At 63.7% G+C, this 25326-nt stretch overlaps 4 protein-coding genes across 10 annotated transcripts in view; 3 read left to right on the top strand and 1 right to left on the bottom strand.

Annotated features, from left to right (window-relative positions):
- LOC134507727 (deleted in malignant brain tumors 1 protein-like) overlaps positions 1–4653 on the bottom strand; it is a 48071-nt gene extending 43418 nt beyond the window's left edge. Inside the window, exons 1-4 of the mRNA XM_063318576.1 lie at positions 3586–4653; positions 2070–2390; positions 1092–1421; positions 398–712 (exon numbers count right to left, since the gene is read on the bottom strand). Coding sequence (XP_063174646.1) covers positions 398–712; positions 1092–1421; positions 2070–2390; positions 3586–3658 — 1039 coding nt within the window. The 5' untranslated portion in view covers positions 3659–4653. The remainder of the gene's footprint in view (positions 1–397; positions 713–1091; positions 1422–2069; positions 2391–3585) is intronic.
- A 1256-nt stretch (positions 4654–5909) lies between these two features.
- Positions 5910–11705, top strand: LOC134507749 (titin-like). The gene is made up of 2 exons (XM_063318615.1): positions 5910–6047; positions 6609–11705. The coding sequence occupies exon 2, from the start codon at positions 6619–6621 to the stop codon at positions 11371–11373; it is 4755 nt and encodes a 1584-aa protein (XP_063174685.1). The 5' UTR covers positions 5910–6047; positions 6609–6618; the 3' UTR covers positions 11374–11705.
- A 1202-nt stretch (positions 11706–12907) lies between these two features.
- Positions 12908–23261, top strand: LOC134507748 (soluble scavenger receptor cysteine-rich domain-containing protein SSC5D-like). 6 transcript variants are annotated; one of them, XM_063318611.1, is made up of 9 exons: positions 12908–13341; positions 15818–15844; positions 16286–16600; positions 16683–16790; positions 17032–17346; positions 18023–18178; positions 18291–21092; positions 21695–22495; positions 22727–23261. In XM_063318611.1, the coding sequence occupies exons 1-9, from the start codon at positions 13317–13319 to the stop codon at positions 22945–22947; spliced, it is 4770 nt and encodes a 1589-aa protein (XP_063174681.1). In that variant the 5' UTR covers positions 12908–13316; the 3' UTR covers positions 22948–23261. The 6 variants fall into 6 exon arrangements, with proteins under 6 accessions (XP_063174681.1, XP_063174682.1, XP_063174683.1 ...); XM_063318610.1 differs by lacking the exon at positions 12908–13341 and adding an exon at positions 13392–13826; XM_063318612.1 differs by lacking the exon at positions 15818–15844.
- An 89-nt stretch (positions 23262–23350) lies between these two features.
- Positions 23351–25303, top strand: LOC134507759 (CD5 antigen-like). 2 transcript variants are annotated; one of them, XM_063318635.1, is made up of 5 exons: positions 23351–23439; positions 23902–23931; positions 24332–24646; positions 24731–25056; positions 25144–25300. In XM_063318635.1, the coding sequence occupies exons 1-5, from the start codon at positions 23406–23408 to the stop codon at positions 25150–25152; spliced, it is 714 nt and encodes a 237-aa protein (XP_063174705.1). In that variant the 5' UTR covers positions 23351–23405; the 3' UTR covers positions 25153–25300. The 2 variants fall into 2 exon arrangements, with proteins under 2 accessions (XP_063174705.1, XP_063174706.1); XM_063318636.1 differs by lacking the exon at positions 23902–23931 and having other exon boundaries at positions 23390–23439; positions 25144–25303.
- The last annotated feature ends 23 nt before the right edge of the window (positions 25304–25326 follow it).

Raw genomic sequence — 25326 nt, 5'->3', positions numbered from 1 at the left:
TTTCCATCTTGGACCACCTCTAGAGATCCAGAAGCTTGGGACACAGAGATGGAGAAGCTTGTAGCCATGCATGGAAAGCACTGATGGCCAAATGCCTCCTCTGACCACATGCAGGTGTGCATGATGGACCTGGCGAGCCACTTGAGAACTGACATTTTAAGGTCTCAGATAGAGGATTACCGCAAACGGGCAGGATTGCATACAGATAGTCCATTGATATGATGCCTACAGAAGCAGAGCTACCTCACCTCACCTCCCAAGCATTTTTGGCTGTTGCTTGCAATGGCGTTATGCCCAAAGGGAAAGAACGTGTGCAGAGAGGGAAGCAAACTAAACTAGATGCAAGCGCACCTACAGAAAAACTTCTCCCTGAAGCCATGACCTGGACCGGGCTTACCTGAGCACACAACACCTGCATCTTCACCATGGATGCAGTTATGGGCTCCCCAGGGCCTGAAGCTGCATTCAGTGATGGCACCTTCTGTCCCTGTGCAGTTCATTTCATCCAGCCAGATGGGACCGTGTCCTTGCCCAAACAGTGCCCTGCCAGGGGCTGACACGGCCAGCCCACAGCCCAGCTGACGGCAGACCACCTCGGCATCACTCAGGTCCCAGCTGTCATCGCACACTGTCCCCCACTGCTGGTTGTGGTGGACCTCGACTCGCCCCGAGCAGCGACTGGAGCCATTCACCAGCCGGACCTGAGTTGGTTCTGGAAAGAGACAAGCACGAAAAACATCCGGATATCCCAGGAGAGGTGACAGGGCTGGAGCTGCCCGGTCCTTCAATCATTCCATATTCTCACAGCTGGAGGGTGAGGAGGTTGCCCACCCAAAACGAGAAGAGCAGGCTCCCCTCAGGTGCTCACCACCTCCCCAGACTCATCACCCTCCCTAGCAGGGGGCATCTGCATGGGTGTCCCCTCCGAAGCTCCCTCTTCCCTTTCCCAGCGCACATACAGCCATCAGAGCTGCAATGGAGACATCTACATCCAGGACCACTTCAAAGGTCTTCTCTTTTCTCTACCTCTCCCTCAAAAAAAAAAAAAAAAATTGTGTGCCAGCCCTGATGGAGTAGGAGTCAAGAGTTACCTGCGCATTCAACACCAGCATCCTCTCCGTGGTGGCAGTTGTGGGTTCCCCAGGACCTGGCCGAGCACAGAGAAAGGGTGGCCTCCGTCCCAGCACAGGTCACTTCATCCAGCCAGATGGGCCCTGACCCCTGCCCGAAGGCAGCCTGGAACAGAGCTGACTGTGCTTGGCCGCAGCCCACCTCCCTGCACACCACTTCGGCGTCCATCAGGCTCCAGCTGTCGTCACACACGGTGCCCCATTTGCCATTGTGGAAGACTTCAACTCTGCCGGAGCAGAAACTTGAGCCGTTCACCAGCCTGGTACGGGTCGCACCTGGAGCGGGTGCCCCTGTAAACACCCCCAGGGAGCAAACGGTCAGAGACTTTGCTGGGCATGCCATCACCGGCAACGCACAGGAGCTGGGTCTCCTGCCCAGCAAGCCTGGGTGGCATCCGACAGGCTGTGCCCCTGAAGGGGTTCATCCCCACAAAACCAAAGAGGTTGTTGGGCTAGAGAAATGGCCAGGGAGCTGCAGCCTCGATGCCAGGCGACATGGGGAGCTTTGGAAGGTGAGAATGGCATCTGGAAATCGCCTGGAGTAATGGTGTGAAGAGGCTAAATCTTCACAAAGTTAGGTAGGGAGGGAGTAATTCTGTCTACCTGTAGGGGCCAGCTCCAGCTCAAAATTACGGCTCCTACCTGCCAGTGGCCATAGGTACGTGTCTATCTGTGAGCTGGGTGCCTGCACTCACTGTACAATCAGAGGACACCCAGTCAACAGCAAAAGGCAATGCATCAACAAGAAATGGCTACCAGCCAACAAGGGGCAGCCAGTCAACAGCAAGAAGCAACCCATCAACAAGAACTGGTCACCAGTCAACAAGGGGCAACCCGTCAACAAGAACTGGCCACCAGTCAACCGCAAGGGGCAAGACTATATCCCTGCTGGTTGTCCACAGTGGCTGATGCAAGTCATGGTGGCTGCGTGTTCCTCACCCGAGCACACAACGCTGGCGTCTTCCCCGTGCCCACAGTTGTGGGCTCCCCAGGGCCGTGCCTGGCACTCGGAAAGGGCGGCCTCCGTCCCGGCGCAGCGTACGTTGTCCAGCCAGATGGGGTCTGCTCCTCGCCCGTAGCGAGCCCCGCCAATGGCCGATAGCGCCGTCCCGCAGCCCAGCTGCCGGCAGACCACACGGGCTCCATTGAGGTCCCAGTGGTCATCGCACACGGTCCCCCAGGTGCCATTGTAGAACACCTCCAGCCGTCCCGTGCAGGAGTCGGGGCCGTTCACCAGCCTGACGCTGGCAGGACCTGACGCTGTCAACGATGGAGAGCAAAGGGAAGGAGATGTTAATGGGAAATCACGCAAAAGAAGAGGCTGGGCAGCAGCTGGGAAAGCATCTTGATACTTGTTGGCCAAAAAGAATGGAGAAGAGCAAGTAAGAAAAAGACAGAGACATGAGTAATTATAATTTTATTATAATTATTTTCAGGGAGACACATGGAAGCTGGCCCTTGAGCAAACTCCAGGCTTTTCCAGCTGAGAATACAGTCCCTCAAAACCAGGAAGGCCAAAATACATGAAGACATTTTGCTAATTGCTTTTTAAGTGCGCGGCTCTGCGCAGGCTGCGGGATGAACTCCCTAAGCACAACACCAGCGTGGGCAACTGAGTTGTGGGCTCTTTGTGGGAGAGATTTTGAGGAAGACCGTGCAGGCAGAGCACAAGATGCCAGGGACTCTGCACCGATAGCTGGAACCTGGCTCTGCTGGATGAGCAGCCTTCCCCCAGGGTAAAGAATGGAGCCGAGCAAAGGGCTCTTGTATTTTCTGCAAGCACCCACCCTGCTTCCTCGGATCAGCCTGACCCAAGCACATCAACACCGTGATATTTCCTTCCCCATCACAGGGCAGGTAAATCCCATTCCTCCTCATTTTTTTGGCCATTCAAGCTCCATAGCCCATCGTCAGCACTACTGAAATGGCAAGGACACACTTGGTTTCTACACTTTTCCCCCATTTCACTGCTTATTCCTAATGTGCTGTGTGACCCTACTGCATAAAAATTCCCCCCCTCTTTGCGGCCTGCACTTTCTAGAAGATATTGGCACTTGAGGGAGCTTCAAGCCCTCTGCAGCCCACAGCTGGAGGAGAGCTGCTCGTTGCAGCTTGGCTTCACAGGTCTGTGTCCACCCTACTCGCAGAAGCACCCATGAAACCATGGGCCTTGCTCTACACGCGCACCTTATGAAGCCATGGAACCGTGGGTATTGCTCTAAGCACGCACCTTAAGAAACCATGAAGCCATGGGGGTTGATCTACACGTGCGCCTTAACCATGAAACCATGGGTGTTGCTCTAAGCGTGCACCTTCCAAATTTGCAGCAACCACAATCAAATTGTCCAGAAACAAAGAGGAGCGGCAGCCCTCTGACACGCCGCGGTCACAAAATGCGGCATGCGGCCAGCACTGAGGATGGGGGGATGTGGGGGAAAAATGCGAGAGCACTCACCACACAGCCCTGCTAGGACAAGGAGGACCTCTGCAGCCCCAAGCCTGGCATGGGTAGATAGTCTGTCGCCCATAGGGTGCCCAGCTGACAGCAACGGACTTTTGGAGAAGCTGCTCCCAGCGTGTCAGGGGTGCGGGAAGAGGTAGGCTTGGCAGAGGCGGAGATCAGGTCCACCATCACCAGCTGGAGAAGAAATACACCGAAGACCTGATGAAGGCAGCTGGGAGAGGACACTTTACGTGTCGCTCTGTCCCCCAGCTCCCTGGTGGCACTTGCATCACGTGGAGTCCAGTGGATAAAGGGGAACTGAATCTTCTGCTTTCAGCTTGATCCTTGGTGACCAGCAAGCATCCTCTGGCCTCAGCTGCTGTGGGTGACGTCCCATGGGTCCACCGCGCAAGAGGACATCAGAATGTGGACGGGGAGGGCTGGGGGAGCTGCAGGGCTTGGTTGTAGGCTTGTAACTTTGCTGAGTCAGTGCGTCTGCTTGTAAGCGATGCAGACTCCACAGCCAACAGACAAGAAAATGGACAAGCTTCAAATGGCCCATCGCCTTGGTGAGGAGCAGCCTCAGGTCTGGCCCCACCAAGGGGGCTAAAACCAGCAGATCAGGTGCGGGCACCAGCACGGCAACCCTCCAGGAGCATCTCAGAGGCTTGGGCCAGGAGCAGGGGCTCTCGCGGGGAAGGAGAGCAGCCTCGTCCACTTTCAGCTGCCACCTCATTCATAAAGATGGACAATAGAAGGAGGGGCAATACAAAAATAAACGATATAAGGAATATATAGCATCGGACAATATAGGGACAGAGAAGATGCACACGGCCCTGCAGCAATGGAAGATGTGGGGCAGGGAGGGGGTGCAGGAGAAAGGGGGAGATGTGGGGCAAGGGGGGTGTGCAGGAGCAAACGGGGACACGTGGGGCAGGCAGGAGTGGGGCAGCCCCCCTGTACTGGTGGCCCAGGCCAGCAGGAGGGTCCCCTGCCCCATGCCAAGCTCCAGCCCCCCAGGGGGCTATGGGGCACCCCAGGCACAGGGACACATGGGCCACCACAACCTCCAAGACATGCTGCCCCCCCACCTCCGCTGTTCCCCTGTCACCCACCCACCCGCCCCCAGGGGGGACACAACGCATTGGTGGCTCCAGGGTGGTGATCTGCTCGATCCCAGTCCCGGGGGCTGCGAGCGAGATGGGGCAACAATGTGGAGGGGGGAAGAGAGAGGAGGATGTGGGGGGGTTGTAAGCAGGGGGACAACAAGGGGACCCCCACCCTCTTTCTTATGGCAACCCTGCCCAAGTGACAAGCATCCCCCAAGGGACATGGCGGGGGGGGGAGTCCCCAAGTTTGGGGGGGGCAGTGGGGTGGCCCCCTCAGGAGGCTCCTTGGCTGGGGTGAGGGGGTGTGTGTGTGCTCCTGTGCTCCTGTTCTGCCCCCATCACTGCGTCCTTCGTGTCCCAGGGAGGGGGTGGCCTGCGGGAGAGGGGACATTGCTGGGGGGGCTAGGGGACATGGGGACAAGAGGTGACAGGGGTCCTGGGATCCTGCCTGTTCCTGTCCCCACCCCACACCCCAGTGGAACCGCGTCCTCTTGGCGGTCTTGGGGGTGTCCTGGGTCCCCCCAATCACTTCCAGCTCCCCCCCAGTCACTTCCAGCCCCCCAATTCCCCCAAAGCCCTGCCCCCCCAACAGTGCTCCAGTTGCCCCAACCCCCTCTGAGCCCCCCCCAATTCCTCCAACTCCTTTCTCCCAGCTCCCCCCAAGCCTCTCCGAGCCCCCCAAGCCCCCCCAGCTTCCCCTAAGCCCCTGCCCCCCCCGTTCCCCCAACCCCCCTGAGCCTCCCTAAACCCCAAATCCCCATCAGCTCCCCAACCTTCTGCCCCCCAGTTCCCCCAACCCTCCTGAGCCTCCCCAACTATACTCTGAGCCCCCAACCCCTCCAAATCACCATCAGCCCCCAAAATCCCCACCAGCCCCCCAACCTCCCGCATCCTCCCTCATCCCCTCCCACAGCCACGCTCCTCTGAGCCCCCCCCCCGCCAGGGCCCCAGTCCCTCCAACACCTTCCGGACCCCCCTGAACCACCCCAGGCCCCCAATCCCTCCAATTCCCTCCGACCCCGCCAAATCCCCTGCGTCTCCCTGGAAGAGGGGACAGGGGCACCCCCGGCCCCCGTTGCAGGTCGCACCCCTCATCTCACCCCCCGCCCCGCTCCAAGATGGCGGCGCCGCGGACTCCATTTCCCAGCAGCCCCCGCGCGGGCCCGCCCCCGCCCCCTGGGCGCGCGCGGCACGGCGCGGCGCGGCGCCGGGGGGGGGAGGGGCGTGGCTCCGCGCGCGGCGCGGCCCAGTCGTCGCTCGGCGGCGGCGGCGGCGGCCGGAGCGGGCCCTGCCGTGCCCTGCCCAGCCCGGCCCGGCCTGGCCTGGCCGCGCTGCGGCGGCGCCTCCCCGCGCCCTTCCTGGCAGGTGAGCGGGCAGCGGGGGGGTGGGAGCGGCAGCAGCGGCAAAGCCGGGGCGGCAGCGGCGGCGCCTGCGCGGGGCGGGGCCTGCTTGGGGTTGGGGGGGGGAGGCTGAGGGGAGGAGGGGGCACGGCCTGTAGGCGCGGTGGGGGCGTGGCCTGAAGGGAAAAGCGCGGCGGGGGCGTGGCCTGATGGGGCTTGACGGCGGGCGGCGGGCGGGACTTAAGGGACGGCGGGGGCGGGGCCTGGCGGGGCTCACGGCTCGGTGTGGGCGGGGCCTGAGGCGGCTTTGGGGCGGGGCCGTGGTCTGTAGGGAGGAGCTGGACGGGGGCGGGGCCTGAGGCGGCTTTGGTGCCCGTGGGGGCGTCGCCTGGCGGGGAGCACCGGCGGGGGGGTGGGCCTTCAGTGCGGTGGCTACGCCCCCCACCTGCCAGGCCACGCCCCCCACTGTCCACGTGGCCGCGCCGGGTCCCTCTGATGGGGGGGGGGGTGTGTGTGCGTGTGTGTCTGTGTCTTGGGGGGATGTCGCATCCTGCCCACCCAACCCCACAATGTCCCCAACCCCCAGGACTGTCACCATGACGGGAGCCACGCCACCAGCGGGGCCAGCTGGACCCCGGGCCGGGGCTCCGGGGACGCCCGATCAGCCCTACGCTTGCCGGGAATGTGGCAAGGCCTTCAGGTGGTCCTCCCGCCTGGCCCACCATCAACGCAGCCACACAGGCGAGCGGCCCTACAAGTGCCCCGAGTGCCCCAAAGCCTTCAAGGGCTCCTCCGCCCTCCTCTACCACCAGCGGGGCCACACGGGCGAGCGGCCCTACGCCTGCCCCCAGTGTGGCAAGGCCTTCAAGCGGTCCTCCCTCCTCCAGACCCACCAGCGGGTCCACACGGGGCTGCGGGCCTTCGAGTGCGCCCAGTGCGGTCTCACCTTCAAGTGGGCGTCCCACTACCAGTACCACCTCCGGCAGCACACCGGCGAACGACCCTACCGCTGCCCGGCTTGTCCCAAAGCCTTCAAGAACTCTTCCAGCCTCCGCCGGCACCGGCACACCCACACCGGCGAGCGGCCCCACGCCTGCCCCATCTGTGGCAAAGCCTTCGCCCAAGCCACTAACCTCCGGCAACACCAGCGGGTCCACACCGGCGAGCGGCCCTATGCCTGCCCCCAGTGCGGCAAGACCTTCACCCACTCCTCCAACCTTCTCCTCCACCGCCGCACCCACGCCACTGCCCGGCCCCATGAGTGCCCCACCTGCGCCAAGGCCTTCGTCTCCGACGCCTGCCTGCAGAAACACCTGCAGAGCCACGCCGCTATGTCGCCGCTCCTCCCAGCCCCCGCCACCCCGCCGGAGACACTCTGGAGGTGCTCCACCTGCCCCATGAGCTTCACCAGTGAGGAGGAGCTGCTGGGCCACCGAAGCAGCCACTCGGTGACAGACATGACCCCGCCAGCTACTCCCCACCATTGCTCCACCTGTGGCAAGACCTTCAAAAACAGCTCGGGGCTGGCCCGGCACCGGCATGGCCACGCTGCCGAGCGGCCCTTCAAGTGCACCATCTGCCCCAAGACCTTCACCCAGTTGGCTGGGCTGTTGGCCCACCAACGCAGCCACCCCACTGCTGTCCCACTGCGTCCCCTCCCCGAGGCTCCTCACCCCCCGGCAGTGTCCCAGCCCACCCCGGAGCGCCCTTACCAATGCACTGAGTGCGGCAAAGCTTTCAAGGGCTCCTCGGGGCTGCGGTACCACATGCGGGACCATACAGGTGAGCGGCCGTACGCCTGCCGTGAGTGTGGCAAGGCCTTCAAGCGATCTTCCCTCCTCCAGATCCACCAGCGGGTTCACACGGGGCTGCGGGCCTTCGAGTGCGCCCAGTGCGGTCTCACCTTCAAGTGGGCGTCCCACTACCAGTACCACCTCCGGCAGCATACCGGCGAACGACCCTACCGCTGCCCCGACTGCCCCAAAGCCTTCAAGAACACCTCCTGCCTCCGCCGCCATCGCCAGCTCCACACCGGCGAGCGGCCCCACGCCTGCCCCATCTGCGGCAAAGCCTTCGCCCAAACTTCCAACCTCCGGCAACACCAGCGGGTCCACACCGGCGAGCGGCCCTACGCCTGCCCCCAGTGCGGCAAGACCTTCACCCACTCCTCTAACCTCCAGCTCCACCGCCGCACGCACTCCGCTGCCCGGCCCTACCGCTGCCCACTCTGCCCCAAGGCCTTCGTCATGGCCTCCTACCTCCAGCGTCACCTCCGCACCCACGCCCCTGGTCCTCGCGGAACCCCCCACCGTCCCCCTCCACCTCCCCCTGAACCCCAAACCTTCCTGCTGGTGCAGACCCCCCAGGGCCTGCAGCTCATCCCCAGCCCCCCGGCACCCCCGCGGAAGGTCCTCCTGCTCCCCAGCACCCCAGCCGAGCCCCCCACCTTCACCCTTCTGCCTACTGAGGGTCCCCCGCCCCAGGTGGGGAAGGGCCCCCAGGTGTCGGGACCCCCTGCTGCTGGGCAGAGCATCCTCTTGGTACCCGGCACAGGGCAGGCGCTGCCCAGTATCCAGCTCCAGGCTGTGGCGGGGACCCCAGCGGGGGCCAATGTCATCGTCTTGAGGGGTGGCGTCAGTGGTGTCCTCCCCCCGCGGGGGCCGCAGCCGCCCGAGGTCAGCAGCGTCCAGCTGCAGGCAGCCGAGGTGACCAACATCCAGCTGCAAGCCCTGCCACAACCCTTGGAGGTCACCAATATCCAACTCCAAGCCGCCGAGGTGACGAATGTCCAGCTCCAAGCCACGGAGGTGACAAGTGTGCAGCTCCAAGCCCTGCCACAGCCCTTGGATGTCACCAACATCCAGCTCCAAGCTGCCGAGGTGACAAATGTCCAGCTCCAAGCCCTGCCGCAACGCTCCAAGGTGACTAACGTTCAGCTCCAAGCTCTGCCACAGCCTCTGGACGTCACTAACATCCATCTCCAAGCTGCCGAGGTGACAAATGTCCAGCTGCAAGCCTTGCCGCAGCCCTTGGATGTCACCAACATCCAGCTCCAAGCCAGTGAGGTGGCAAATGTCCAGCTGCAAGCCCTGCCACAGCCCTCCAAGGTGGCCAACATCCAGCTCCACGCCTTGCCACAACCCTCAGATGTCACCAACATCCAGCTCCAAGCTGTGCCACAACCTTCAGATGTCACCAACATCCAGCTGCAGGCCACCGAGGTGACAAATGTCCAGCTGCAAGCCCTGCCACAACCTTTGGATGTCGCCAACATCCAGCTCCAAGCCCTGCCGCAACCCTCCAAGGTGACCAACATCCAGCTCCAAACCCTACCACAACCCTTGGATGTCACCAACATCCAGCTGCAGGCCACCGAGGTGACAAATGTTCAGCTCCAAGCCCTGCCACAGCCCTCGGACATCACCAACATCCAGCTCCAAGCCCTGCCGCAGCCCTCAGAGACACCCAGCATCCATCTCCAGGCCACGGAGGTGACAGATGTCCATCTCCAGGCCACAGAGGCGCCCAGCGTCCATCTCCAGGCCTTGGAGGTGCCCGATGTCCATCTTCAGGCCACAGAGGTGCCCAGTGTCCATCTCGAGGCCACGGAGGTACCTGACATCCAGCTGCAGACCACAGAGGTGGCAAATGTCCATCTCCAGGCCACAGAGGTACCTAACATCCATCTCCAAGCCACAGAGGTGTCCAACATCCGTCTCCAAACCACAGAGGTCCCCAGTGTGCATCTCGAGGCCACGGAGGTACCTGACATCCAGCTGCAGACCACAGAGGTGGCAAATGTCCATCTCCAGGCCACAGAGGTACCTAACATCCATCTCCAAGCCACAGAGGTGTCCAACATCCGTCTCCAAACCACAGAGGTCCCCAGTGTGCATCTCGAGGCCACGGAGGTGCCCAACATCCAGCTCCAAGCCATGGAGGTGCCCAACGTCCAGCTCCAGGCCACAGAGGTGCCCGACGTCCAGCTCCAGGCCACGGAGGTGCCCGACATCCAGCTCCAGGCCACGGAGGTGTCTGACATCCAGATGCAGACCACAGAGGTGCCTAATGTCCATCTGGAATCCACTGAGGTGCCCGATGTCCATCTCGAAACCACTGAGGTGCCCAACATCCATCTCCAAGCCACAGAGGTGACGAACGTTAACCTGCATGCCACCGAGGTGACCAGCATCCATCACCAAACTGTGGAGGTGCCCACCGTCCATCTCCAGGATGCAGAGGTGACCACTGTCCAGCTGCAAGCCACTGAGGTGCCCAGTGTCCATCCCCAAACCGTGGAGGTGGCAAATGTCCATCTTGAGGCCACAGAGGTGCCCAGTGTCCATCTCCAGACCACTGAGGTGCCCAATGTGTGTCACCAAACCACTGAGGTGCCCAGTGTCCAGCTACAAGTCACGGAGGTGCCCAGCATCCATCTCCAGACCACGGAGATGGCCAATGTCCATCTCCAAGACACCAAAGTGTCCGGTGTCCATCATCAAATGATGGAGGTGCCCAACATCCATCTCAAGATCACAGAGGCTCCCAACATCCAACTGAAGACAATGGAGGTGACAGATGTGCATCTCCAGGCCACTGAGGTGCCCAATGCCTGTCACCAAATGATGGAGGTGCCCAGCGTGCAACTCAGGGCCACAGAGATGCCTAACATGCCTCTCAAGACCATGGGCGTACCTAATGTCCAACTCAAGACCACAGAGGAGGTCCCCAACATTCAACTCAAGACCATGGAGGTGCCCAGCGTCCAACTCAAGACTGTGGAGGAGGTACCCAACATCCAGCTGAAGACTGTTGAGGTGCCCAACATCCAACTGAAGGCCATGGAGCTGCCCAGCGTCCAACTCAAGACGGTGGAGGTGCCCAACATCCAACTGAAGACTGTTGAGGTGCCCAACATCCAGCTCCAGACCATGGAGGTGCCCAGTGTCCACCTCGAGCCCGCGGAGGTGACAAATGTCCATCTCCAGGCCGCAGAAGAACCCAATATCCAGCCTCAGCCCCCCGAGGTGCTGGTGGCGGGGGGGTGCCCATCCCCCTCCGCATCCCCACGGCTGGCGGTGGTGGGGGCTGCCGGAGGGCTGCCCCCCGTCCTGCTGCTGCGGGGGGCCGGGGGGGGACCTGCCCGCCTCTGCCTGCAGGCACTGGCCCAGCTGCCCCCCCCCGGCCCCCCCCGGATCCTCCTGGTCCGGGGTGAGTCAGCACCGGGGGGCAGCGACGGGGGGCAGCCCCCCACCCCGGCCCTGGGGGCGGCTGGGGGTGGCAGCAGTGGAGGGGGGACGGGCCCCCCCACCCCAGAGCTGCCCAGTGTCCCCCTGGTTCACACCTTCTGAGGGGGGGCGGGGTGGACCTCCCCGGGACCCTCGCGAACACCGCTGTGCAGCCGGAGCTGGGGGGGCTCATTGGGGTCCCACTTATGCACATCTTCTGGGGGGGGCGGTCCCCCATGACCCTCGAGACATCCAGGGCCCCCCACCACGGGCACCCAGGACCTCCCCCGCCCCGGCCCCCCCTGCGGAGCTGGAGCTGGAGTGGGGGTTCTTAGCCGTGGAGTCCCGGGGGGAGAGGGGGGTGGGTCGGCCCCCCCTGACGCCTGGATCCGCCTGCGGGGGAAGGGGGGGGCTGGGTCCGCCGTGGGATGGGTCAATAAACGGTGTCCCCCCCCGTCTCCCCCCGCCCCAGCGCCGTGCGGCTCTTCCTTCGCGGCGGGAGGCGGGGAGGGGGGGGGCGCTGTTGCTACGGGCTGGTCGCTAGGGGGCGGGGCGTCGCTAGGGGGCGGGGCCGCTGCACCCGTGGCGGGGGCGGTGCAGCGCGGCCGCGGGCGGGTCCATGAGCGTGGCGGGGAGGGGGGAGCGCGGGAGGGACTATAGCGGGGTGGGGGGGGGTGGCGCGTACTGGGAACACTGGGGAGGGGGAATAGAGGGCACTGAGAGGCGAGGGGTGGGCTCTGAGGGACATCGGGGGACCCCGAACCCTGCCTCGCTGCCCCCGGCCATGCTCCCAGTCCTCCTCATCCCCCCCCATCAGCCCTACCGTGCCTGTGAGCCCCCCCCAGTACAGCCCAGCTGACCCCAGTATGGCCCCCAGTGTGGTGCTGGAACTTTCCCCAGTATGTTCCCGCTGACGCCCAGTATGTGTGTGCGGGGGGGGGGGTGTGCATTTGTGTGCGCGCACGTGTGTGCCTCCATGTGTACGCGTGTCCGTGCACATGTATGTACCCGTGTGGGAGGGGCGTGTACGTGTGTGCTCCTGTGTGCATGTACGCGTGTGCGTGCGTGTGCGTGTGTACATCTGGATGTGTTTGCCTGTGTCTGTGTGTGTGTGTGTGCACGCGTGTGTGTGTCTACACGTGTGTGCATGTGCATGTGTGTCTACCCGCCTGCATGTGCACGTGTTTGCACATGTATGTGTGCGTGTGCGTGTCTTCGTTCACACGTGTGCGCGTGTGTGCAAGCGTGCGTATGTATGCACAAGTGTGTGCAAGTGCGTGTGTGCATCTGCACATGTGTGTGCACGTGTGCATATCTGTGCCCACGCATGTGCCCATCTCCGTGCACGTGTGAGCGTGCGGGCAGCGGCTGCGTGTGCCCTGTGCTCATGTGTCGTGCTGCGGGAGGCCCCGTGCACACGCGTGTTTGTGGGAGGCCACGTGCACACGTGTGGCGGGGCGGCAGAGGGCATGTGCCCACGCGTGTTGGGGTAACAGGAGGCCCTGTGCACACACGTGTTGGTGGGAGGCCACATGCACACACATGGCGGGGCAGCGGAGGGCGTGTGCCCACACATGGTGGGGCGGCGGGAGACCACGTGCACACGTGTGTTGGTGGGAGGCCACATGCACACCCGTGTTGATGGGAGGCCCCGTGCCCACGCGTACTGGGGGGAGGCCCCGTGCCCACGCGTGTTGGAGTGGTGGGAGGTCCCATGCACACGTGCGTTGGTGAGAGGCCACGTGCCCACGTGTGTCGGGGCGGCGGGAGGCCACGTGCACACGCGTGGGCGCTGCACGTGTGTCCTCTGGGTGCCACGTGGCTCCGGCGTTGCCCCCCGCTGGCCCTGCGGCTGCGGGGGGAGGGGGGGTGACACACAACCGGGGGACCCTCCTGCCCCTTCCACCCCCCCCAACCCGTCCCCAGCCCAGGGGGTCCCAGCACCCCCCCCCGCCCCCCAGCCTGGCCCCTGGATGGATGGACGGACGGACTGAGTCATCCTTGGCCCGGCAGCCCCGGCTCGGCCTCGCCCCCCCCCGCCGGCCCCACCGCCACCAGCACCCACCATGGCCTTCGCCATCCTGCTGCTGGGTGAGCCCGGGCGGCACCGCCTGTGCTGGCACTGGCACTGGCACTGGCACTGACACTGGCACTGCACTGCACTGCGCTGCATGGCACGGCACGGCACTGCAAGGGTGGGTGTGCGTGTGGCACAGGTACGGCGTGGGTGCTGGGAAGGGTGCATGGGCACTGCATGGGCCCTGGCACTGCACTGGCACTGCATGGCACTGGCACTGGCACTGGCAAAGTCCCTGCACGGGGTGGGTGTGCTTGCGGCACGGGTACGGCGTGGGTGCTCGGAGGGGGGTGAAATAAAACGCCAGGCGCTGCAAGGGTGTTGTGCTGGCACTGCACGGCACGGGCACTGCACGGGCACTGCACAGGGTTGATGTGCGTATGGCATGGCTGCGGTGCGGGAGCTTGGAAAGGGGTTGGATACAGCACCAGGCACTGCACAGGCACCGAGATGACATGGCACTGGCACTGGCACTGCACGGGCACTGCCGCTGCACAGGGTTGGTGTGTGTATGGCACGGCTATGGCACGGGTGCTGGGAGGGGGGGGTTGAACACGGCACTGGGTGCTGCACAGGCACAGTGCTGGCACCGCACTGGCACTGCACGGGCACTGCATGGGGTTGGTGTGCGTATGGCAGCGCTACAGCACGGGGGTGGCGTGGGTGCTGGGGGGGGGGGTTAAATACAGGACTGGGCATGGCACTGGCACTGCACAGGCGCTGCAGTGGGCACTGCACGGGGGGGCTGGGTACTGCCCTGGGCACTGCACAGGACTGGGCGCTGCACTGGGCACTGGAAGGGAAGGGCACTGCTGGGGGGCGGCACTGGGAGCTGCAAAGGGGGCTGGGCGCTGCAGGGGCACTGCATGGGGCTGTGGGACACTGCGGGGGGGGGGACAGGCACTGGGCACCGTGGGTGGTGCTGGGAGCTGGGCTGGGCACTGGGAACTGGGCACTGGGTGCCATGGGCCATAATGGGCACTGGGAGGGGTGTGGGGCACTGGGCACTTGTCACTGGGAAGGGCACTGGGTGCCATGGGCCATACTGGGCACTGGGAAGGACATGGGGCACTGGGAACTGGGCACTGGGAAAGGGCACTGGGTGCCATGGGCCATACTGGGCACTGGGAGGGTTGTGGGGCACTGGGCACTTGTCACTGGGAATTGCACTGGGTGCCATGGGCCATACTGGGTACTGGGAAGGGCATGGGGCACTGGGAACTGGGCACTGGGAATTGCACTGGGTACCATGGGCCATAATGGGCACTGGGAAGGGCATGGGGCACTGGGCACTGGGAAGGGCACTGGGTGCCACGGGCCATAATGGGCACTGGGAAGGGCATGGGGCACTGGGCACTGGGAAGGGCGCTGGGTGCCACGGGCCGTAATGGGCACTGGGAAGGGCATGGGGCACTGGGAACTGGGCACTGGGAAAGGGCACTGGGTGCCATGGGCCATAATGGGCACTGGGTGTGGGGCACTGCGGGCTGTGCTGGTAACTGGGTACTGGGCTCTGCAGGATACTGGGAAGGCTGTGACACACTGGGCAGGGCACTGGGTGGTCTGGGCTGTCCTGGGAACTGGTCACTGGGAGGGGAACTGTGTAGGGTGGGCTGTGATGGGCACTGGGAAGGGCACTGGTCGCTGGTGATGGGGCACTGGGCTCTGGGAACTGGGAAGGGCACTGGGCACTGGGCATGGACACTGGGATGGGCACTGGGCACTGGTTGCTGGTGATGGGGCACTGGGCTCTGGGAACCGGGAAGGGCGCTGGGCACTGGTCATGGGGCACCGGGTACTGGGCACTGGGCTCCAGGATCTGGGAAAGGCACTGGGCAGTGGGCAGTGAGAAGGGCACTGGTCATGGTCATGGGGCAGTGGGCACTGGGAAAGACATGGGGCACTGGGCTCTGGGAACCGGGAAGGGCAGTGGGCACTGGCCATGGGGCACCAGGCACTGGGAAAAGCACCAGTCACTGGTCACAGGGAACTGGTCGTTGGGTGCTGGGAACTGGGAAGGGCACTGGGCACTGGGCATGGGGCACCGGGCACTGGGAAGGGCAGTGGTCACAGGGCACTGGGCACTGGGAAGGGCACTGGGCACTGGGCACTGGTCTCTGGGAGGGGCACTGTGCTTGGGGCAGTAGGGACTGGGACCTGCAGGAGGCCACTGGGCATGGAGCAGTGGGCACTGGGCAGGGCACTGGTCACTGGGTCCAGGGAATGGCACTGGACACTGAGAAGGGCACCAGGCACTGGTCATGGACACTGGGAAGGGCACTGGTCGTGGGGCACCAGGCACTGGGAAAGGCACTGGGCACAGGGAACTGTGAATGGCACTGGGCAGTGGGCACAGGGAACTGGGAAGGGCACTGGCCTCTGGGCACTGGTCCCCACTGCTGGGTGCCCCGGGCCCCCCGGGGGAGCCTGGGATGGGGGGAGATGCCCAGGCGCCTGTGTCCCCCACTCATCCTTCCACTTGGTCTCCAGTGGGGCTGCTGGGACCCCGCAGCACAGGTACTGGGGTGGGGGGGGGAGGGGGGCAGCGCGGTGGGGAGGGGTCTGACCCAGTGGCTCCCAGTGAGTCCCAGTGAGGGGGAGCTCTTGGGGGGTCCCAGTTTGTGCAAAGGATCCCAGTAGGTCCCAGCAGGTCCCAGGATCCCAGCAGGTCCCAGTGTGTGCAGAGGGTCCCAGTGGGTCCCAGTGGGTGCAGGGGTCACAGAAGGTCCCACGAGGTTCCCTAGTGTGCAAAGGAGCCCAGCGGGTCCCAGTAGGTCCCAGCAGGTCCCAGGATCCCAGTGGGTCCCGGTTTGTGCAAAGGATCCCAGCAGGTCCCAGTGTGCGCAAAGGAGCCCAGCGGGTCCCAGTAGGTCCCAGCGGGTCCCAGGATCCCAGTGGGTCCCAGCGGGTGTTGTGGGGTGCCATTTGCCCCGGTGCCTGAGCGCGGGCTGTCCCCAGGGCCCTTCCCGGTGCGGCTGGCTGGGGGCCCCGGGCGCTGTGCCGGGCGAGTGGAGGTGCAGCACGACGGGCGCTGGGGCACTGTCTGCGACGACGATTGGGGGCTGCCAGACGCGGCGGTGGTCTGCAGGCAGCTGGGCTGCGGGGCCGCCCTGGCTGCCCCCCCAGGAGCCTGGTTTGGAGAGGGCTTGGGTCCCATCTGGCTCAACGGGTTGCGGTGCCGGGGCACCGAGGAGCGCCTGGTCCTATGCCGGCACCGGGGTTGGCGTCCCCACGTCTGCGCCCACGAAGAGGATGCCAGCGCCGTCTGCTCAGGTGGGCTGCAGCGGGCAGGTGGGTGAGCCGGGGCGGGGGGACCCGAGCTGGGGACCCCTCGCCTGACTGCCGCTCCCCACAGCTCACCGCTTCCAGCCCCTCGGCACCACCGAGCCCCCCTGGATGCCCACCCCGCCGCCCACCCTCACCCCGCCACCCCTTACAGCCTGTGCGGGCGCAGCATGCGCAGGTACGGTGTGCACGGGGACGTTGTGCATGGGTACAGCATGCCACGGGTACAGCGTGCACAGATACAGTGTGTGCAGGTACGGCGTGCACAGGTACAGCGTGCGCAGGTTCAGTGTGCATAGGCATGGCATGCACGGGTACAGCGTGCATGGTCACGGTGTGCCCAGGCAGGGTGTGCACAGGCACCCCCCACCCATGGCTCCCCTGGGTTGCGCCGGTGCTGACCCCGGTCTCTCTCCCAGGGGCTCCCACCATGCGGCTAGTGGGGGCCGCGGGGCGCTGCGCCGGCCGGCTGGAGATCTTCCACGACGGGCACTGGGGCACCGTCTGCGATGACCTGTGGGGGCTGCCGGACGCGGCGGTGGTCTGCCGGCAGCTGGGCTGCGGTGCCGCCCTTGACGCACCCCGGGCAGCTTTTTTCGGCGAGGGCACTGGGCCCATCTGGCTGGACGACGTGCGGTGTCAGGGGAACGAGTCGTCTCTGCTGGGGTGCCCGGCTTCCCCCTGGGGCCTCACCAACTGCCAGCACCGGGAGGATGCGGCTGTTGTCTGCGCAGGTACCCGCGATGGGGGGGCGGCTGGGGGCCGGGCAGTCCCCGTACCCATGCAGTGGGCACGGGGCAGTGGGTGGGCACAGGGACACCGCGTCTGAATTGCAAACCCTGTGGGTGCAGGGTCTGCAGGGTGCAGCGCGGCTTTGCCGCAAGCGGCTGCAGTGAGAGTGCAGTGCAGGTGCAGTGTGCACGTGGGCAGGGTGCAGCGTGTGTGTGTGCGCAGTGCATGGGGACACCAAGTCTGTGCAGTGCGCGCATGGGCAGGGTGCAGTGAGTGCATGCTGTGCATGCGTGTGTGCAGTGCATGCATAGTCAGGGTGCAGTGCGTGTGTGCAGCACACGGACACAAGGAGTCTGTGCAGCGCATGTGTAGGCAGGGTGCAGCGCACGTGTGTAGTGTGTATGTGGGCAGGGTGGAGCGTGTGTGTGCAGTGCATGCGTGGGCACGGTGCCGTGTGGGTGCAGTGCGCGGGGACATGGGGTCTGTGCAGTGCGTGCATGGGCAGGGTGCAGTGTGTGTGCAGTGCGTGTTTCCGCTGCATGGGGACACCGAGTCTGTGCAGTGCATGTGAGGGCAGGGTGCATGCATGCAGTGCATTCGTAGGCAGGATGCAGTGTGTATACAGTGCACATCCAGTGCACGCACTGCAGGGCTCACACTGGTCTCCTCCACCCGCAGATGAGCTGGCCACCCTGGATGTCCGCCCTGCAGAGCCCACTCGCCACCAGCCGACGACGAAGCCATCCCGGGTGCTCCCCTCCGCCCAGCCCCACATTCCTGGCTCTCCCCGGAGCACCGCAGCCATCCCACCCGCCGCACGGACAGCCCGCAAGGGTAGGAGGAGCAGGGATGGGGGTCCCAGAGACCCTGTCCCCAAGAGATGCCCACACCTCTGGGGCTGAGTGTCCCCCAAGAGCTGGGCTGAGCGACCCTCTCGTTGCTGCAGGGCAAGGGGACCTGCTGTCACCAACGGGGACATCTCCACCGGCCAGCAGCACCCAGCACCCTGCAGGACAGGGTCCGGCCAACACCACCCCTGGCACCCAGCGCCCCACGGAATGGGATGCAACTGGTGTCACCCCCAGCACCCAGCAGCCTGCAGGATGGGATTCAACTGGTGCCACCCCCGGCACGCAGCGCCCCACAGGACAAAGTCGAATCGGTGTCACGCAAGCCAAAGCGGTACGAGATCCCATTCGTATCATCAGGATCACCCGACTCAAGGCAGAACAGGACCCAGCTGGCATCATCCAGAGCACCAAGCCCAAGGCAGGACGGGATCCAGCTGGTGCCACCAGGTCTAAAGTGGGACGGGATCCAGCTGGTGCCACCAGGTCCAAGGCAGGACGGGATCCAGCTGGCACCAACAGGTCCAAGGCAGGATGGAATCCAGCTGGCACCAACAGGTCCAAGGCAGGACGGGATCCAGCCAGTATCAACAGGTCCAAGGCAGGATGGCATCCTGCTGGCACCAACAGGTCCAAGGCAGGATGGGATTCAGCTGGCACCAACAGGTCCAAGGCAGGACGGGATCCAGTCAGTACCAACAGGTCCAAGGCAGGACGGGATCCAGTCGGTACCATCCGTGTCATCCGGCCCAAAGCAGGGCGGGATCCAACCAGTACCATACAGATCACCCAACCCAAAGCTGGGCAGATTCTGGCAGGTGCCAACCGGACCACCAGGAAACCACCAGGGCGGGGTTTGGTTGGGACTATGCAAGGTACCAAGCTCAAAGCAGGGTGGGATCTACTTGGTGCCACTCAACCACCAACAGGGCAGGATGTGGCAGTTGACATCCAGCCCACCCAGCCCCTACCAGGAAAGCATCCTGTTGATGCCACTCAAGCCAAAGTGGGGCAGCATCTGGTTAGAACTACACAAGGGACCAGGCCCAAAGCAAGGCAGGAGTTGGCCCCCACCATGGTGGTCCCAATAGGGGATACCATGTGGAGTAACCAGAACGTGACAGAACCAGGTCCTGAAGGTACCATGAAGAGCACACGTCCTCCAGCAGAACTGGATGTAGATGGTACCAAATGGGCAACACGTTCTTCAACAGATTTTGGTCTAGATGATACCCTGAGGAGCACACGTCCTGCAGCAGAACCAGGTCCTGAAGGTACCATGCAGAGAACACATCCTACAGCAGAAGAACCAGGTCCTGAAGGGACCATGAGTACTACACATCCTGCAGCAGAACTGGGTCCAGAAGGTACCATGATGAGCACAGGTCCTCCAGTGGAACTGTTTCCAGGTGGTACCATGTGGAGCACACGTTCTCCAGTGGAACTGGATTCAGATGGTACCACATGGGGCACATATCCTGCAGCCGAATCAGGTCCAGAAAGTGCCATGATGAGCACACATCCTCCAGCAGAACCAGGTCCAGAAGGTACCACGAGAAGCACACATCCTCCAGTGGAACTGGTTCCGGGTGGTACCATGAGAAGCACACGCCCTCCAGTGGAACTGGTTCCAGATGGTACCACATGGAGCACATATCCTGCAGCAGAACCAGGTCCAGAAGGTACCACGAGAAGCACACATCCTCCAGTGGAACTGGTTCCAGATGGTACCACACGGAGCACACATCCTGCAGCAGAACCGGGTCCAGAAGGTACCACACGGAGCACACATCCTCCAGTGGAACTGGTTCCAGATGGTACCACACGGAGCACACATCCTGCAGCAGAACTGGGTCCAGAAGGTACCATGAGAAGCACACGTCCTCCAGTGGAACTGGTTCCAGGTGGTACCATGTGGAGCACACGTTCTCCAGTGGAACTGGATTCAGATGGTACCACAAGGGGCACAGATCCCGCAGCAGAACTGGGTCCAGAAGGTACCACAAGAAGCACACATCCTCCAGTGGAACTGGTTCCGGGTGGTACCATGTGGAGCACACGTTCTCCAGTGGAACTGGATTCAGATGGTACCACATGGGGCACATATCCTGCAGCAGAATCGGGTCCAGAAAGTAGCATGAGGAGCACACATCCTCCAGCAGAACCAGGTCCAGAAGGTACCATGAGAAGCACACGTCCTCCAGTGGAACTGGTTCCAGATGGTACCACATGGAGCACACATCCTCCAGCAGAACCAGGTCCAGAAGGTACCATGAGAAGCACACGTCCTCCAGTGGAACTGGTTCCAGGTGGTACCACATGGAGCACACATCCTCCAGCAGAATCAGGTCCTGAAGATACCATGATGAGCGCACGTCCTCCAGCAGAACTAGGTCCAGAAGGTAGCATGCAAAGCACACGTCCTGCAGAAGAACTAGATCCTGAAGGTACTATGAGGAGCACTCGTCCTCCAGCAGATCTGGGTCCGGGTGGCACAATGGAGAGAGCACATTCTTCAGCAGAAAGGGGTCTGGATGATACCATGTGGAGTGCACATCCCACAGCAGAACCTGGTCCCAGTGGTGCCACACCATATGCACATCCTTCAGGAGAACTGGATGCAGATGGTACCACACAGAGCACAGGTTCTTTAGCAGATTTCAGTCTAGATGATACCCTGAGGAGCACACACCCTGCAGCAGCACCAGATCCAGAAGGTACCATGATGAGCACGCATCCTGCATCAGAATCGGGTCCAGATGGTACCATGAGGAGCATACATTCTCCAGCAGAACTGAGTCCAGATGCTATCACATGGAGCATACATCCAGGAGCCAAACATGGTCCAGAAGCTACCACGAGGAGCACACGTCCTCCAGCAAATCTGGATCCAGATGGTAGTAAGCAAGAAATCTCATGGAAGAAATTTTCAGGACAAGGATAAAATGTTGTAGGGCTGGGGTGGGTGGAAAGACAGTAGGGGCTATGCATGGGTAGACCGAGAGGGGAAGGGGTGACTGAATGGAGAGAAAGGTGGAGGGAAGGAAGGACAGAAAGTTAGGAGAAAGGGTAGATGGATTGATGGATGGATGGCAAGGAAGGATTTGTTGGAGAATGGAGGCATGGACAGTAACGAAAGAGGAATGGATGGACGGGTGGGTGGATGGAAGGATGGAGGGATGGTTGGATGGATGGATGGACGGACAGATGGATTGTTGGATGGACGGATGGATGTTTGGATGCATGGATGTTTGGATGGATGGACGGATGGATGGATGTTTGGATGGATGGACGGATGGATGGATGGATGTTTGGATGGATGTTTGGATGGATGTTTGGATGGATGGACAGCTGTTTGGATGGATGGATGGATGGATGGATGGATGGATAGATGGATGGATAGATGGATGGATGTGGTGCTCTTCACCCAGCACCCAGGGTGAAGGGGCCTGGAGACAGTGGTGCAGGGGCCTCACAGACTTTGTGTCCCTTCCCTCCCCAGGTGCAGACCTGGACCCAAGCCCCTCTGGGGTTTCTGCTCCCCCCACAGAGCCCCCATCACCCCCTCCATCACAGAACCCCACCCTGATGTCAGCAGCCCCTCCTGCCCTTGCAGTACAACTGGATACAGGCTCCAGCATCCCCTCCGAGAGCCCCCCAGAGCCCTCCAGCACCCAGAGCCCCCCAGTACCCACCCAGCTCCCCAAGGACACCCCTAGTGCACAGCCCCCCCCAGCACCCCCCCAGCACCCCATGGAAATCGCCAGCCCCCACATAGCCCCAGCACTCCTTCAGCATCCCATGGAGACCCTCAGCAGCCAGACACCCCCAGTACCCTCCCAGCACCCCACAGAGACCCTCAGCACCAAGCCCCCCCCAGTACCCTCCCAGCACCCCACAGAGACCCTCAACACTCAGACCCCCCCAGTATCCTCCCAGCACCCCATGGAGCCCTTTGGCACCCAGATCCTCCCAGTACCCTCCCAGCATCCCACAGAGACCCCCAGCACCCAGACCCCCCCAGAACCCTCCCAGCACCCCACGGAACCCCTCAGCACCCAGACCCCCCCAGCACTCCCCCAGCACCCCACAGAGACCCTCAACACTCAGACACCCCCAGCATCCCAGGAGCACCCCATGGAGCCCTTTGGCACGCAGACCCCCCCAGCACCCTCCCAGCACCCCACGGAGCTGCTCAACACCCAGACCCCCCCATCACCCTCCCAGCCCACTCCGGAGCCGCTCAGCACCCATCCGTCCCGCACCCCAGCAGACCCCATGCTCCCAAGGGCACCATGCACAGGTAAGGGGGGGGCATAGCAGCAAAAGGGGTGTCCTGCCACCCCCCTGGAGTGATACCCATTGGGACCCCTGTGCTCTGTGGCAGTGTGGGGGTGGGTGCTGGCAGGGTGGGAGAGGGATGCAGGCCCCCCCTGCACCTGAAATTCTGGTATTTTTTTTGGGGGGGGAACACAACTGGGGGAGGTATCGCTCATGGCTGTGCTTTAGGAGGTCTCTATATCTCCCCCCACAGGTCCGGCTCCCCCAGCAGCGCCGCTGCCAGCCCACCCTGCAGCTGGAGGGCACTGGGGAGGGGAGTCCGGCAGCTGCCCCCCATGTCCGGCCCCCCAGCTGCAGGCCCTGCTGCAGGAGGTGCAGGGGCTGCGGGGGGACCTACGGGCGCTCACCTTGACCCTCCAGCATCTCCTGAGGGGCTTTTCAGGCTCCCCCCGTGCCACAGGCTCTCAGCCATAATGGGGTCTTGACACACTCCCCCCAGGCTGGGTGGCTCGGGGGACGCTGCTGTGACCTCCAGATGGAATAAAATGGGGCTGGACCCACCCCTCCTCGCTCCTGATCCTGGAGCCTATTGAGGTTGTGGGCTGGTGGGATGGGGAGCATCGTTTTGGGGGAGACATAGGGGGATCAGCCCCATCTTGGGTGCACCCTTGGCCGGGGGGGGGTGACCTGGGGAGCGCAGGCAGCAGGGCCCCTTCTTTTGGGCGGAGGGGAGGCCTGATCCTGCTTCCCATCACACGCCCCCATCTCTGCTGGCCCCATGGCGCCGGGTTGGCTCCTTCAGCACTTCCCCACAGTATTTTCGCTTCCTCCCCTCTTCCCCCTCCCCGCCCCACTGCCCCCCGCGGCCCTCCCTGGGAGGGAGCCTTAAAAGGGGGGGGGGGCCTGGGAGGGGGGGCCCAGGCAGCTGCGGCATGGGGGGGCTGGTTGGCCTTGGGCTGTGCCTCGGTGAGGGACTGGGGGTCGTGGGGGGGTGGGTGGGGGTGTGGGGCAGGGGCTTCGGGGGGTCACAGATCTGGGGATGAATTTGGGGGGGGGGGGCTCAGATCTGGGGGGGGACAGGACTTTGGTGGCAGAGCTGGGGGTGCTCATGAGGGGCACGGAGCTGGGGGTGAACTTGGTGGGGGCAGAGCTGGGGGTGGATTTGGGGGGTGTGTTGGGGATTTTACTGGGGTGTGCAGGGTGGGATGTCCATGGCGTGTGTGTTGCTGGGGGGGGTGGGTGTGTCAGTAGGGTCGGGGGGGTGTCTGTGGGTGTGTGTTGGGGGGACAACAAGGAGTGTGGAGCGTGGGGGTGTCTGTGGGGTGTATGTTGTAGGTCAGTGGGGCACGGGGAAGGGGTGTGTGTGTGTGTGTGTCTGTGGGGCGAGGGCTGGGTCCCGACTCCTGTCCCTTCCCTCTCTCCCCCCAGCTCTGTGCTGCAGCGTTGTGGCCGGATCTGGTACGTTGGGAGTCCCCTGGGTGTCCCCTGGTGGCCCCGGTGTGTCCCCCCGGTGACACTCGGGGGCCGCGGGGTCAGCGGCCATGGGATATGGCAGGCACTGGGGCATGGATCACACATAGGAGGGCTTGTACTGGGCAGACTGGGGCCATCCTGGGCATAATGGGCAGACCAGGGATGGGCTGGCCAAACTAGGTTTGTGTTGGGTATATGGGGTTGTGCTGGACAGACTGGAGCTTTGCTGGGAAGACTGGGGTTGTGCTGGATGTGCTGGGGCCATGCTGGGCAGATTAGGGAGCGGGTTGGGCAAACAGAGGTTGGGTCGGGCAGACTGGGCAGACTGGGGCTATCCTGGGCAGACTGAGGCTGTACTGGTCATACTGGTTCCATATCCCCGCAGCGGTGCCAGCCCGGTTGCAGGGTGGCCGTTCACGCTGTGCCGGGCGCCTGGAGCTCCTCTTTGCTGGCACCTGGGGCTCCGTCTGTGCCGAGGGCTGGGATCCGGCGGCTGCCCGGGTGCTGTGCCGCCAGCTGGCCTGCGGTCGCCCGCGGTTCGTCCCAGCGCCCTGCGGCTCCACGGCGGCCGGCGCTCCCCCGGTGGTGCTGCGGCAGGTGCAGTGCACTGGGCAGGAGCCGGCCCTGGAGCACTGCATCCTCCAACCGGGGCACCCGTCTCCCTGCCCCATGGATCGGGTGGCCGCTGTTGAGTGCGAGGGTGAGTGTGCCAGCGGCATGGGGTGATGCTGCCCTAGATGGGGGGGTGTCCCTTGGGGCTGGTGTCACGACGATGTCCCCGCAGACCCCTTCCAGCTGCGGTTGGTGGGTGGCCCCGGGCGCTGCGCCGGGCGGTTGGAGGTGAACCACGCTGGGCAGTGGGGCACAGTCTGCGATGACGGCTGGAGCGGGACCAACGCGGCGGTGGTTTGCCGGGAGCTGAGCTGTGGGGCAGCGGGGAAAGTTGGCGACCTTCCCCGGGGACGGCCCCGCTTCGGCCCCGGTGCTGGGCGCATCTGGCTGGACGACGTCCGCTGCCGGGGTCAGGAGGGGACCCTGCGGGATTGCGCCCACCGCATGTGGGGACGCCACGACTGCACCCACCAGGAGGATGTCGGCGTGGTCTGCCAGGTCTGGGACCCCCTCCCGCCGCCATGGGATACCCGGGGTGGCCTGGCAGGGCAGGATCACGCCATGGTCATCCTTTTGTCCCTGCAGGATGCCTGAGCTCTGCCCCTCGATGGCCCCCAGCCACCGTGTCCCCCTGCGGAGCATCCCTCCTGCATCCATCCCCAGGCAGCCCCTGGCCCCATGGGGGACCCCAGACACAAGACTCCACAGGAGGCCATCGGTGGCAGCAGGGGATCCTGCCCCAGCCCCTTATCCCTCTGCCCAGTCATT

This window comes from Chroicocephalus ridibundus, chromosome 27, assembly GCF_963924245.1.
Source record: "Chroicocephalus ridibundus chromosome 27, bChrRid1.1, whole genome shotgun sequence".
In the NCBI taxonomy this organism is placed as follows: Eukaryota; Metazoa; Chordata; class Aves; order Charadriiformes; family Laridae; genus Chroicocephalus; species Chroicocephalus ridibundus.
The sequence above is the reverse complement of the archived record's forward strand: the minus strand, read 5'-3'. Positions and strand labels throughout refer to the sequence as shown.

Coding starts and splice junctions, on each gene's coding strand:
- LOC134507749 (XM_063318615.1), top strand. CDS start 6,619: ATGACGGGAGCCACGCCACCAGCGGGGCCAGCTGGACCCCGGGCCGGG.
- LOC134507759 (XM_063318635.1), top strand. CDS start 23,406: ATGGGGGGGCTGGTTGGCCTTGGGCTGTGCCTCG. Junction 23,932..24,331: donor CAGCGTTGTGGCCGGATCTG/GTACGTTGGGAG, acceptor ATATCCCCGCAG/CGGTGCCAGCCCGGTTGCAG. Junction 24,647..24,730: donor GGCCGCTGTTGAGTGCGAGG/GTGAGTGTGCCA, acceptor ATGTCCCCGCAG/ACCCCTTCCAGCTGCGGTTG.
- LOC134507748 (XM_063318608.1), top strand. CDS start 15,661: ATGGCACTGGGCAGTGGGCACAGGGAACTGGGAAGGGCACTGGCCTCT. Junction 17,347..18,022: donor TGCGGCTGTTGTCTGCGCAG/GTACCCGCGATG, acceptor CTCCACCCGCAG/ATGAGCTGGCCACCCTGGAT. Junction 22,496..22,726: donor CCCAAGGGCACCATGCACAG/GTAAGGGGGGGG, acceptor CTCCCCCCACAG/GTCCGGCTCCCCCAGCAGCG.